The 13130-nt window shown below is 57.8% G+C and overlaps 5 protein-coding genes across 5 annotated transcripts; all 5 read left to right on the top strand.

Annotated features, from left to right (window-relative positions):
• Positions 1-518: 518 nt before the first annotated feature.
• Positions 519-917, top strand: LDBPK_260760 (hypothetical protein, conserved; the record flags this gene model as incomplete). Its single annotated transcript, XM_003861616.1, has 1 exon — positions 519-917. One exon carries the CDS (start codon positions 519-521, stop codon positions 915-917), a length of 399 nt encoding a protein of 132 aa, XP_003861664.1.
• Positions 918-1519: 602 nt separating this feature from the next.
• On the top strand, positions 1520-1984 carry LDBPK_260750 (hypothetical protein, conserved; the record flags this gene model as incomplete). Its single annotated transcript, XM_003861615.1, has 1 exon — positions 1520-1984. One exon carries the CDS (start codon positions 1520-1522, stop codon positions 1982-1984), a length of 465 nt encoding a protein of 154 aa, XP_003861663.1.
• Positions 1985-3918: 1934 nt separating this feature from the next.
• Positions 3919-5553, top strand: LDBPK_260740 (hypothetical protein, unknown function; the record flags this gene model as incomplete). Its single annotated transcript, XM_003861614.1, has 1 exon — positions 3919-5553. The coding sequence occupies one exon, from the start codon at positions 3919-3921 to the stop codon at positions 5551-5553; it is 1635 nt and encodes a 544-aa protein (XP_003861662.1).
• Positions 5554-6355: 802 nt separating this feature from the next.
• Positions 6356-6832, top strand: LDBPK_260730 (hypothetical protein, conserved; the record flags this gene model as incomplete). Its single annotated transcript, XM_003861613.1, has 1 exon — positions 6356-6832. The coding sequence occupies one exon, from the start codon at positions 6356-6358 to the stop codon at positions 6830-6832; it is 477 nt and encodes a 158-aa protein (XP_003861661.1).
• An 807-nt stretch (positions 6833-7639) lies between these two features.
• On the top strand, positions 7640-12907 carry LDBPK_260720 (hypothetical protein, conserved; the record flags this gene model as incomplete). Its single annotated transcript, XM_003861612.1, has 1 exon — positions 7640-12907. One exon carries the CDS (start codon positions 7640-7642, stop codon positions 12905-12907), a length of 5268 nt encoding a protein of 1755 aa, XP_003861660.1.
• Between the last annotated feature and the right edge of the window lie 223 nt (positions 12908-13130).

Genomic DNA, 13130 nt, shown 5'->3' with positions numbered 1-13130 from the left:
CTGGCGCTGGAGCGAGGTCGACACCGCCGACGTTAGCGTTGACGTGGGAGGAGGGGAGGGGAGAGCAGGGTGCCACGAATGATGGCGTTCGCTCCCTCGCTCTTATCATGGAGCAACGAGCGTACTCTGGTGGGATCTGCTGCACGGACTTGCTGCCACCGTTCCTCACCTTCACCCATCTTTCTCTCTGCTTGTCGTTTGCGTCTGGTCTACCACCTCGCTTCGCGTTGCTGTGACGGGCTAGTGCATCGAAGGTGCCACGTTTGCTACTAACAGGGACGTCGGAGCAGCAGCAAGCGCCAGACAACGAAGCGTTGCGAGGCATGAGAGGCACTCGAGTGCACGGCGAAACAGGAAAACATCGCGCACTCAGGGGAGAAAAGCGTGCCCCGTCTCTGCTGTTGAAGGCCGTAATCTTGCGGAAGTGGCCGTAGTCGTTCCGCTCGAAGCGAAGCCTCTGTTCCGTTGCGAAGTGCACACCCCAGGGGCCAACAGACAACGGGCTTTTGTGCATTCGCATGCTGCGCTCCAGCTCGCGCGCCGTGCTGCGGGCGCCAGTATTTTGCCGTATCGTCGATGTGATGCGGCAGCATGAACCCTACGCGCGTGCTGGCATCCTGTACCCCATTCGTGTGGAGCTTGGCGAAGGTGTGGAGGCATGCACGCCGGCAGAGCTACAGGAGAAGATCGACGCGATGCTGTCCCGGTCGCAACGTTTTGCCACTGTCAAGACTGGCAACGTGTACTCGCGTAATAACTCCGTGGCGACGGTCATCAAGGCATATGGGCAGTACGTTGTCACCGGCAATATGCGAGGCGGGTATGTGAAGGGGGATCACCGCTATGGTCCGCGCCTGACCGGGTACGGCGGCGCCACTGCGAAGCCGGGGCTGCGGTGGAACGGCGACGATCTGTGACGTGGTGGCCGCGACGTTCTTCTCGCGAGTCCATCTTCCTTTGTGTGGTGGAAGTCGTGAGCGCTCGAGGAACGCTCTGTGTTTTCATGTGCAAGGCTGCATATTTGCCCCTTTCTTGTGGGGCGAACGGCCCTCTCTCCGCACTGTGCGATATGCGCACAGGTGAAGCCCACACACACGCACACGAAAAAAGAGTAATGTACCTTCACAGGCGAGCCTCTTGAGGGCCCTAGAACTTAGCCCGGGTGCACGTGAGACGAGTGGTTGAGGGTAAAGGTGCGAAGCATCTAGCTGTAGCAGGCTGTGCTGCCTCTGCTGGCAACCACAGCTGCGTCATCGAATGAGAAACGCATGCTCATGCCCGTCACATTGCCCTCCGCCCTCTTCCATGCTTTTCGCTGTTGCTCTCTCCCTCTTGCTGTCTCTCTCTCTGAGAGTGTCGGTGTCGTACCACCCGTTGCTGAGTTCACGCAGCACTTCTCATCACACACGCCCTCAAGACGCTGAGACTGCTCTCTCAGCGGCGCCAAACGAAAGCACGTAAATCTCGTTGTTAGCCACCGCAAGGTACACGCGCCCCACCGCAATCGCTGTTTGCTCCGATGGAAGCCACCGCAGCCACCAGCACCGGACTGCGGCAGCTACGCCGCGTGCGCCGCGCTCGCACGCAGTACGAACGCCTGCAGCGCCCAGACGACATACAGCCAGGCTATCCCATTCCGAGCATCGAGGGTTGGGTGCTCTTTTTCTCGAACCTGCCGGAAACAACAACGCAGGAAGACATAGCCAACTACCTCGTCTCGTTCAAGGAGGGTGATCCGGGCTACTTTGGCGCCATCACCGATATTAAGATCCCCCTGAACGCCGACTGCTTCTGCGCCGGTTACGCCTTGGTAGAGCTGGAGGACCGTGCTGGGTACGAGCGCGCGATCGCCGAGCTGAACGGCGCCATGTTTCCGTCCGGCGACAAGCCCCTTGTCGTGGCTCCGACGTTTCTTGGCGAAGAGGAAGAGCAAGAGCCGCAGGCAGAGGAGGTGGCGCCAGGTGAGAAGCGGGCGCGCGATTAAGCTGTAGTCCCCCCCCCCGTTGTCAACTGTAACGCACAAAAAAGCAAAACTAGGCAAAGCCGTGAACACCACTAGCGCCCCACGCCGTGCAACTCACCCCCGCCCCCTCACACTCGTAAAAACGCCATCTTTTCGCCACGCTTTTCGCCCTCCGCCTATTCCCAAGCCGCGGCCTCCCCGGCCGCCAAGAGCCGGCGCTCGCCTTCCCGGGAGGGGCGCCCCGAACCCTGGGCCCGCCCCCAGCGCGGCGGAGAGCAAAAGCCCCGGGCAGGAGCCCCCCCCCCCCTGAACCGAAAAGGCGGGAAGACAGCGCACCACGCGATACCCCGGCCACCCCAGAGGCAAGAGGCACGGCCACATCCCAACAGAACCGCGACGCAAGCCGGCAGCCCACCAGTCCTGGGAAGCCACCCCCCATGCACCTCAAGACTTCAATCCAAATGAACGCAAAATATTCTTTTTCCTCTTCTCTCGTATTTCAGAAGTCGTTCTCCGAATTGTTCAAACCATCATTGGAACTGAGTCCTAGCAATGAACAGCGTGCAATGCCCCGACGGGGCAAGTTCGGAGAGGAGCAGCACTCCCTTTATCATGTTCGAAGTTTTCTGCGCCTGCACCTTGGCGGTGAGCACATTCTTTGTCTACCGCTTTCGAAAGCAGGCGGAAAGCCGCGCGCAGCAGCGGTATGATAGACTTGATCGCTATGAGGTTGGTACCGGCGTTTACAACGTCCCTGCCGGCTGACCTGGTTAGCTTTTTCCCAAGCGACAGCGGCGCCGATCTTTTTTTTCAACATGACGTTCTATCACGAACAAGCCAACAAATAGACGTGCGCAACCACAGTTCTCCTACCTGGGTTGCCCTAAGGCTGAATCCTCGTCGCCGAGGACGAGCCTTCGAATCAGGCAATGCGTCTACGGGGCTTTTCGTGATCTTCCTCGTTCATTTCTCGCACAAGTGCTGTGCGATCAGCGCCAGACGGACTCGGGTGGACTGCAAACCTTGATCTCAGCAGACCATGTCCACGGTCATGCTTAAGGGTGGAGGCCGTTGCGTCTGTTGTGTCCGATCTTAGTTTGCCGAGAAAAAACACACATCAAATTTACTCAAGTACTTGTTCGAATGCAAAGTGGTTTTGATCCAATTGAAAACTTCTCATGGGCAAGACTTTCATCGCAACCCTGCGCCGATTCAATACAGAGAAATGAGAGCTTTTTTCCCGCCGCATATGCTTGGTGTGTCTTAGCTTCTATTTTATGCTGTATTGACTCTCGTTTATCGTATGAAGGAAAAGCTATTTAGCAGCAGCACAAATACAAATGCGATTATTGAATTAATTGAAAGCCGATTACCGGTAGCAGCTCTGCGACATGATGTTATCCACTTTGCGCTTCATCTCAGCCAGATCTGTTTGGTTTCTGAGGACAAACCTCTTGGTTATGTGGGACTCTCCGTGCGTGGTGTCACGCGGTCCTGTGACCACACTCTTTGAGGAGACGCCAACCAGCTTTCTATCTCTGTCAAAATGCCGAACCGCTTCTGTTGGTGGCAGGCTCAAGCCCCTACGACGTAGCGACGCTACGGCGTTGCATCGCTACAGATAATGGACCTGCTCCGGCAAAAAAAAAGAGAGGGAAGACTGAGCTCTTTCGATTGCCGTCTGCGAAAACTCGTCGCTTTGCTATTTTTGGGAAGTCTATTGAAAGCATGCGCGTCTTTCTCCCTTTTGCTTTGGACAACGAAAAAAAAAAATAGCACTTTATGCTTTATCGGCTTATACTCAAGAAACTCCTGTTTTCTAATTTGACACATACAATACGGCCTACTGCAAACTCCTCCCCAAAAGCTCTCAAAACCAACAAAGGAAATAAAAAAGAAAATACAGCAAGAGCACTTTTCTGTCCTGTGACGAAAACAGGACGGTGCTAGAGGAGATGGAGTCTTCTTATTTAAAACGTGCACACTATGATTTGCCGCAGGAGCAGCTAGAGTATTTTGACTCACGGGCAAGAACCCCTCCTTGTTTTGTGCCCTCCACACCAGTGCGTATTTTGTACGACAAGGCGGCTCTCGGGTGTAACCATGAAATGCTCCGTCGTTCTCAGGAACGGCCGGTAAACGTAAAAAGTGAGCTCCACGCAGTCACACAGCTGGGTAGTCTTGCTGAGAAGTATCACCAGTATTTTGCCCAGCATCCACGAGCGGATATCGAGAGTCGCTGGCTAAAAAACGACAGCGCTGTCTCCGGGTTTCACCGGGTAGAAGAATCGCAGCGGCACGAAACCACAGCACCAAGGACAACTGCACAAAAGCCAGCGTCAGAGGTTCCATCGCATGTCTCTTCAGTACAGCATGCTCATCCTTCAGTAAGAGCAAAGCCGTCGTTTCCGCCGCGCTCACGCGGCGGTATTCCCCAAGATCAACCCGAGAGCATTATAGATCGCGCAAAACGACAGATGACGCGGCCCACTGAAAATCATCCTTGGCCATCCAGAAACGATTATGAGCAGCCGCGCGGTGAACGGCACGCTCCGGTCTCTAAATTGTCTGCTTCTTGCGGCACTCCCGTATCGCGTGACTTGCCCATAGAAATGAGTACCAGTGCTCGATCACAGGACGAAGAGGCGGCGGTGCCGCAGCAAGCGAGGGAGCGGCCAGCAGAGGCTTGCTCGTATATGGCGCAGCAGGTGGATACAATCCATCCTGTTCTGAAGGCGCAGGACCATCAGGAGTCCAACTATTTAGCACGGCGCCCGACATCGCAAGGCCACCTGGATGAAGATGAGCGCATGCGCGATGACGAAGAAAACTGCACGTTTCACCCGACGGTGAACAACGCGTCGTGGCGGCGAAAAATGCGTATGCAAAAGTCTACCCACCGCGAAAGCGAGAGGGCGTATTCACTGCGTGTAAGTTGCGGTGGCCACGAGAACGACGTATACGATAGGATGCACGGTGACGCTGACGCCGCGAAGAGACGCAGTGCCAGCCGCTGCGCGCAAAAAGAAATCGACAACGCTGAAATCGAGAGAAATGCATCTCACGGCTCGCGCTCCACTTTCGTGAATCCGCACCGCTCGGCGGTGGACTCTCAGGCTGATCCCAAAGAGGTTTTCCTGCGGTTGTACGCGGATGCACAGCGTTACAACAAGGAAAAGGCTGAGCAGGAGCGGCTAATTGATCTCAAGCGCCAGCAAGAGCGTGGGGAGGCGCCGTATGACAGAGAAAATAGTAGCAAAGCCAGAGACGGCTCACAGGGCCACGACGACGGGATTGGTTTCAGTGAAGATGAAAAATCTTTCACAGCAAAGCCGCGCGGTTCTAGTTCTCGCCGGAAGGGCTCTGCGACGCGCGACCTTTTCGAGCGACTTTCTCGACCTCATACCGTCACAATCAAGTTCGAAAAACAAAAGGAACAGGCTGAGCAGGAAAAGCGTGAGAAAGAGCAGAGGGATGTCGAAGCGAAGAGAAGTGAAACGGAGAAAATTACTTCCTACAGCTGGAGAATTCCAAGCAAAAGCTTCACCTTCTCTGACTTGGAGTCTCAGAATGCTCTCTACGTATCATGACAGCAAACTCACTCCTTTGAAAATCGGATGACGCTATTGGCATCGTATATATATATATATATATGCATTATTGGGCTTGCACGCTTTCATTGTCTATGGATCCTTTTCGTGTAGAGCCTAAAGTGGTTGTTTTTGTTGTATTGCACGTAGAGTTTCTATATATATATATATATATATTCTAATTAGATAGTCTCTTGTGCCCTTTCGTCTAGTATTCTCATCTGCTTGTCAATGCATCTGTGCTCCTAGGGTTGTCTTTCGGTGTTTTTTTTTTTCGTCTTTTTCTGTGCTGCCAGGTGAAAAAAGGAAGTAAAAGGATTGCGTGGCCGCTTCCGCTCTGGGCCACTAGTTGCATTGCTACTCTGTACTCTTGGCTTCCTTTCTCATCTGCCTGAATGGCCTGTCTGCTCAGACCAACTTTTCCTCCTTTCAACATCGACTCCCTGCAACACCCCATTGTCTTTTGCTTTTGACCCTCCCCGTTGCGTGGGTTTCCCGTCGGAATAAAGCGACCGTAACAGAAGACACATTGCCCATTGGAGCAGCACCGTTGCAGAAACGCCACTATACACTCCCACATGCCGCACCGGAATGTGACGGTTTCGAAAGGTATTTTTGCAAGAACAAAAAGCGGTCTCTGTGAGCTGGCATGCGACTCTCTCGTTGCCCGAAACTTCTCTTCAGCCTTTCTTCCGCTTCTTAATCGCAACACTCTCGTTCTTTTATGGAAGCGAAGAAGCAAAAACGGTAGCTGCGACTTACTCTCCGTAGCACATCCGCTCTGCTCCGGTGTGGGGTCATAATGAAGAAGTACCGCAGCGGAAACTCCGGCCCCTACACGCCTGAGTATCACGCCTTGCTAGGAAGCGCGCCGTGGATCGTCATAAGGCGTTTGCTTAGCCAGCCGCCGAAGGATGCAAGGGACGATAGCAGCACCCCTCAGATATCTGAAGGAGATATTGTAACCGTCTTTTCGCAGTTCGGTGAAATCGTTGACGTTCGTTTCGTGCGCCACAGGAAAACTGGCCGCTTTCTGGGAACTGCATTCGTGAAGTTCAAAGACTACCGCAGTGGAATTCTGGCAGCCGACGAACTTAACAGCAACTACGACAAGGGTGAGCATTTCTTCCTTTCGGAGGCACAGGAAGGCTCAATGTCTTCCGGTGAGCAGAAGGGGATAACAGTGGAGCGGTGTGAGGAGGTTGTTGTGCCTCAGTTGTACAATGACGAGGTGGAAACATATGTGCAGTGGCTGTGCCGGCATAACATTACGCTGTAACGTGCGGGTGTCTTGACCAAGAAAGGAAAGACAACAAAGCAACAACTGACCTTGCTCTACGGTTTTTTTTTTCTCATCTGCGCTGTGTGGACACCACCGCCACCGCGCCGGTTGCCATATACGCGTGGTGGGCAACTCTGGAGAAAGCCAATGCATTTATTACCTGTTCTCCTTCATGCTTTCCCTTTCTAGTGTTGCAAAGCGATCACAAAAACGCGAATCAGCCTCTGCATCCACTCTTTCTTTCGTAACTACCCATCTTCCTGTTCGCTGCCTTCATGCGTCCCTGCTTTTCCCTTTTACTCTCGTGCTACCAAGTCCGCTGCTAAGGGCAGGCTTCAGGCATATCGCTTTCCTTAAACCCTCCGTTTCCCGCTATCGTTTTGCGTGGCGGTCACAAAACAAATCGCGGAGGTGTGGCGCCAGCGCCTACACGGTCAGTCGGCTTCTTATCCCTTTTTGCACGTGCTACTCGTTGCCGTTCTTGTACTGCACTCTTGCACGCACAAGCGGCGTTTTCTCCCTGTCGCTGAGGCCATGAGGATATCTCGACCCCCTGTGCTGGAGAAAGTGACACTGTTGCATCCATAACACAAACGACTGTATATCCGGTCGCAGTTAGTCGTCTTTTGGCTCGCCAACCCACGCGGTATTCTTTTTTTTTTCAAATGCGTATTGTTTTCCGACGCGCGGATTCCTTTCATCCCGCACCGGTTTATCGTCTCTTTCCAGCCGACGGGTTACATTCGCTACGGGGCTCCCGAAAGCTATCTCTCTCGCACACTCAAGCACTTTGCTTTTCTTTCCATGGAGGCGGCTTGCAGACGACTGTGCCAAGGCGACACCTCCAGTCTGCCGGATATCGTGGACTGCATCGAGGCGGGGCAGCAGGCACCAACGGGTAAGCTAGGCGCCAGGGCCTACACTGCACTTGCAACACTCATGCTTCGTGAAGGCGTTGTGCTTCGCGAGTCACACGCGTCGAACTCGGGGCCCCCCAGCAGGGAGGCCTTCTACGCACTGCGCATTCTCGCAGTTCTAGGCGCGCGGCATGCACAGGAAGGACACGATGTAAAGAGCGTCCTCCTTTCACTCGGCTTGCAGCAGTGCCGTGATATGATACTTGACGCTTACTTTTTTCTCAGGCGCCGGCAGCGGTATTATGTGATCATGTTTGTGACGCTTCTTATCGGCGTTTATGGGTGTCGTCCACAGGATTTGCTCCAAAATGCGACATCACTGAATGCTATGACCGGATCGACTGAATTTGGACGGCTGTCTCCACGTCTTGAGGGCCAAAGCGAATTTGCCGAGTTGATCCCAGCGCTGCCACACCACACAGCCAGAGTAGCTGCTGCAGCGGCAGGGTGTAGTGGCGGCCACACTTCTCTAACTGCTCCGGCAAATCATCAGCCGCATGCTGCAACGAGCGGCTCAGGAAGTCCACTGCGTTGTGCGGGCGCTCAGAATCGAGGTTCGCTGCTGGTCTCTATCCCGGGCACGTCTGTGGACTTACCGCTGCAACAGACACGGTGGTATCGTGAGCTTCCCCGAAAGCCTATCAGTGTACCCTACCCCGTCAACCCGCTCTACGTAAGTGCGGCGTTGCGTGAGGGCAGCAGCGATGCAACGGCCGCGGGAGGGATGACTTGCGACGACGGTGATGGTGATGGAGTGTCCTTGGCTTTTCAGTCGCTTGTGGCGGAGATACCGATGACGGCGCAGTTTCCGACGCCTGTGGTGCTTTTTTCCGTGTATTACGGCGTTGGCTGTGTACCGCGCCTGCCCACGCTCGACGACCTGGCTCGCCTTCAGGTGTGGCGCGAGCGCAAGCAGCAGGAGCAGGCGCCAAGGCCGCCTGCCACCGATTCCTCATCACGAACGTTTCTTGCGGAGCATCGGCACGGATGGGGCTCCATCCTGGAAGCGGCGGTGCAGATACGTGAACCGGACGTCGCAGCAGAGGGCGATGACCCACACCTGTTTGCTGTGCGCAATGAGATGACATTCGTGTCGCCCAACGCTAGCACCGTCGCGTATCACCGCCAGTGCCTGGGCAGCTCTCTGCTGCGACATTACCTGGAAGAAGGCAAGCTGCTGAGTTGGGGCTCTTCGGCAAAAGGCGCGCTCGGTCAGCATCGCCAGCGGCGCAGACGATCCTCGCACGGGCTACCAATAAATGCTACCGCGAACAGCGACCCCGCTGGGTCGAATGCCAAAGTCGGCGGCACCGCCCCAGCTTCCGTGAACGCCAAGCAGCAGTGCTCGAGCTCGCCCGACGCCTCGGCGCTGGGCAGCAATGAGGGCCAGGCGAGTCTGGTTGGGGGGGGTTCCCCTACAGCAGGCCCACTCGTGCCCGTATCCAAGGTGCCGCTTGCGCGCGGACTATCCACGGTGGATACTCTGTCTGAGACGCGACCCGGGGGACGGAGCGTGGCGGATCAGCTCCAAGTCCCGCCTTCCGCGGGATGGCCGAAGGCCACATCGACGGCTTCTGCTGGAGCTCTTGCGGTCAGCGCCACCTCTCTCGATGACACCGGAGCCGCAGGCTATGTGTACCTACCTTCATCTGTTCACGCGGCCGCACGTGTGGCACAGGTTGCCTGCGGGCTCGCCGTCACGTATGTGTTGACCGTTGATGGCGCGCTGTACAGCTGCGGCCGCGCCGACAACGGTCAGCTCGGCATTGGTGAGTGCAGCGTGCGCTACTCCGACGCTGGAGTGAGCAAGCTTCAGCGGGTTCTTCTCAAGGACAACGAGCGCGTCACCCGCATTGCCGCTGGCACCGCGTGCGCCATGGCGCTCACCGGAGACAGCGCGCTGTACTGCTGGGGCCACAACGTTTACGGACAGTGTCTGACGATGCCGGAGGCGAGCCACGTGTTGACGCCGGTGCGGCTGAAGGCCGGGGCCTACAAGATACTTGACGTCTGCTTTGGCCAGCTCTTCGGCGTACTGCTGTTCGACGACGGCGTTATGGGCACCTGGGGCGTTGCATCGATGCTGGGGTGCAACATGAGCGGCAAGAGGCTAGAGCAGAGTCTCGCACCCGATCGGTGCAAGTGTTCCAGGCAGATCGTGCACCTGCAATTTGCCACACCAACCCCCATGGCGGCAGTGCGCGCTGGACCGTGGCACGCACTCGCCATCTCACAGAAAGGCGAGGTGTACACATGGGGTGTCGGCCGCAATGGGCGACTTGGGCACGGCACCGACAACTCAGAAGTGAAGCCACGACTTGTCGAGGGGCTACGGTCGTCTTTTGTCGTTGATGCAAGCTGCTCCAACGCCCACAGCGCCGTCCTCACAAGTACCGGCGCCGTCTACGTTTTTGGCGAGAACTCCGAGGGGCAGCTCGGGCTGCGCGGGCGTGCGCCGCGGCGCTTGCCAACGATGGTGCCGCTTCCGATGAAGGCGGTGGCGGTGACGTGTGCGCGAGAGCACACGTGCATCTTGCTGGCGGACGGTGACGTTGTCGCATGCGGATCGTACAGGACGTGCGGCATCGGCCTCGGCTACGGACGCCAGCTTTGCGCCCCGTCGCGCATCCTCACCAACTATGTGACGCTGACGCTGCACTGCGGCCATCTGCAAAGCATGGCAGGTGCCGTGCACCGTCGAACCTCCATGATGGTGGTGGGCCACTCCACCATCGAGGAGGTGTCTCGAGTGTCGAGCCTGATCGTGCGCAGCGGTGTTCGGTGCGCCGGGTCCGGCGCAGGCTTCCTCGTGGTCCTGTCGGAGAACAACTCCCTCGTCGCGATTGGACGTGGCGAGCGTGGCCAGCTCGGCATTGGAGACCGCATGAAGCCGAATCGTCGTGGCGACGTCACCGTCGCTGCAGCCTTCCGCGAGGTGCATATCCCGTCCGACGTCGTCATAGAGCATGTGCGTTGCGGCCCCGACTTCGTTCTCGCCCTTGACACTAGCGGCGTCGTGTACGGTTGGGGCAGCAATGACCATCGAAAGTTGTGCCAGCCGGCGGATGTCGCGCAAGTCTTTTCGCCAGTGCGCATCGCCGCCTACGCAAGTGAGCGGATTGTGCAGATTGTGTGCGGGGGTACCTTTGTTGTCGCCCTCACTGCCGATGGAGAGGTGCTCACCCACGGCGAGGCCATATACTGCGGCTTGGGCGCGCCGACGTCGCCGACCAAGGCTAAGGGTAGCGATGTGCCAGTGCCGATGCGCGTCGCCGGCCTGAGCGACATTGTAGCGGTGGCAGCAGGGCTCCACCACGCTGTGGCGATGACGGCGTCGTGCAGCGTCTTCGCCTGGGGCGTCGGCGTTCTCGGCACGGGCAGCACCGCCGACGTCTCCGATTCGACCCTCTTCACGTCGGTCACTCCGGCGCCGGTGCGGGTGGCGCTCTCACAGACTATCCGCAGCATTGGCTGCGGGCCCAACAACTCCTTCGCGATCAGTGATGAGGGGGAGCTGTGGGTGTGGGGCATGAACAGGTTCGGCGAGTGTGGCATGCCGACCAGTGGCAAAGGCACAGGCATCGGCACCGGCGGCGGCGCTCTTCAACGCTTGGCGGCTAGACAGAAGGAGGGCAGCGATGCGGCGGCTGACCACGCCAGCGCCATCGCTACCCCAACCGCAGTTGCGCGACAGGTGCGAGACGCCGCCTTCACAGGTGAGTTCGGCGTGGTGGTGTTCGAAGACGGTCAGGTAAGCGTCTCGGGTCGGATCCGGTATGGTGGCCAGAGGTATCTCCTGTCCAGCTTCCACAGCATCCCGCAGCCACCCTTCTCCATCGACGTCAACGAGCCGGTATGGCGCCCTCCTACAGAACCGCGCTCCAGCTTCAGTGCATCCTTGCTCGGCAGCGGCGGTGGAGGCGCATCTGCTGCTGTGGCGACTGAACCGTGCCAGCAAGGGCACCAAGGGAACGCCGACGCGGGTGGCGCGTCCAAGAACGACAGGGAACCGTCGCCATCTTCCTATGTTGGCCTCCCGGCTGCCGGCAAGTCGGCGATGCTGCCCACAGACGGCCAGCATCAACACCGTCCCCAGCCGCCGTCGCCGCCGCGGTCATACGTTTCGGGGATGGGCGCGGCCGCTGCATCACCCACTTCTGCGCGCGCCAGCAAGTCACCGCCGCACCGCGCAAGCCCCTCTCTCCCCCTGATGACCAGAGGTCGCGGTAGCCCAACGATCCCGTCTTCGCGCGCGGCGACGATAGTCGGCGAACCGGCGCCCCTCGCCACACCGAGCAATCCACTTCTGTCCATTAACTCACCGCGGCTGGGCGCGCGTGATGCGACGCCGCTAGATCATGGGCACGACATGATGTCCGCGTACTCCCTCCCGAGCATCTCAGGACTGATTCCAAGCGCGCAAGGGAGCATGCCCCAGGCCGCGACAGCCGTCACACTCGGTACGATGGACACAGAGGATGTCCGCAGCGAAACCGACTCGGGCGTGTATACCGTCGACGAGGAGACACAGGCGAACCTGGCCTCCTCGAAAGCGTACTTCAATAGCGACGAGTACTCAGCACCAGACGCCGGGGCGCTTTTCTCCAATGCAGAAGTTCTCAGCGAGGCGGACGCATACACCCCAATGCCACTGCGCCGGACCAGCGATGGAGCCACACCGCCTCCCGTTCGAGCGAAGACGTCGACAGTGGCGCAGGCTCGCAAGCCGTTGTCTGCGACGTGGGAAACCTTGGACACTCGGGCACCGCCCATGCTGCCGCTTTCACCGGATCACTCCGCCGCCCAAGCAGCCGACGTAGGAGTGGCTGCTGCCTCGTCTACGGCGACGACCACGAGAGCCGCTGCCATGGCACAAGTGCGCGCGCCGACGCCGTCGCGGATACATCCGGCTCAACGTGGGCCAAAAGTGCGGGCCGCCGCAACCTCCAAACTTCCGAAGCCATCGTTGTCTTCGCCGCCGCCGCCGCCCTCGGCCGCTGATGAGCGCATCTTGGGCATCCGCTGCTTCGCTGGCTGGGAGCAAATCTGCATTGTCATGGAGAAATATCGGCCCTCGGCGGCTGAGGTGGGTATGGCACAGACGGGCCTTCAAGTGCTCCTGCGCCAGACCGAGAATGCCGTGCGGGAGGCGTGAACCAGAGAGGGAGAGCATAAAAGGGTGGGAGGAGTGTGCGCGTGCACAAGGGGCGGGGGAAAGGCGCTGTGTGAGCTTGTGTTGACCTCTCTGTGTGTAAAGAATCACGTATACGATGCGGTCGCCCCTTCACCGCCCCGCCCGCCTTCTTTTTTTTTGAGTTTAATTTTTTTTTTTTCGTGGCTGTGCGTATGCGCTCCGCACGGAATGCCAGGCAGTCTGT

This window comes from Leishmania donovani, chromosome 26 (assembly GCF_000227135.1).
Source record: "Leishmania donovani BPK282A1 complete genome, chromosome 26".
Lineage (NCBI taxonomy): Eukaryota > Euglenozoa > Kinetoplastea > Trypanosomatida > Trypanosomatidae > Leishmania > Leishmania donovani.
Note: the sequence above shows the minus strand (reverse complement) of the source record. Positions and strands in the feature narration are given on the sequence as shown.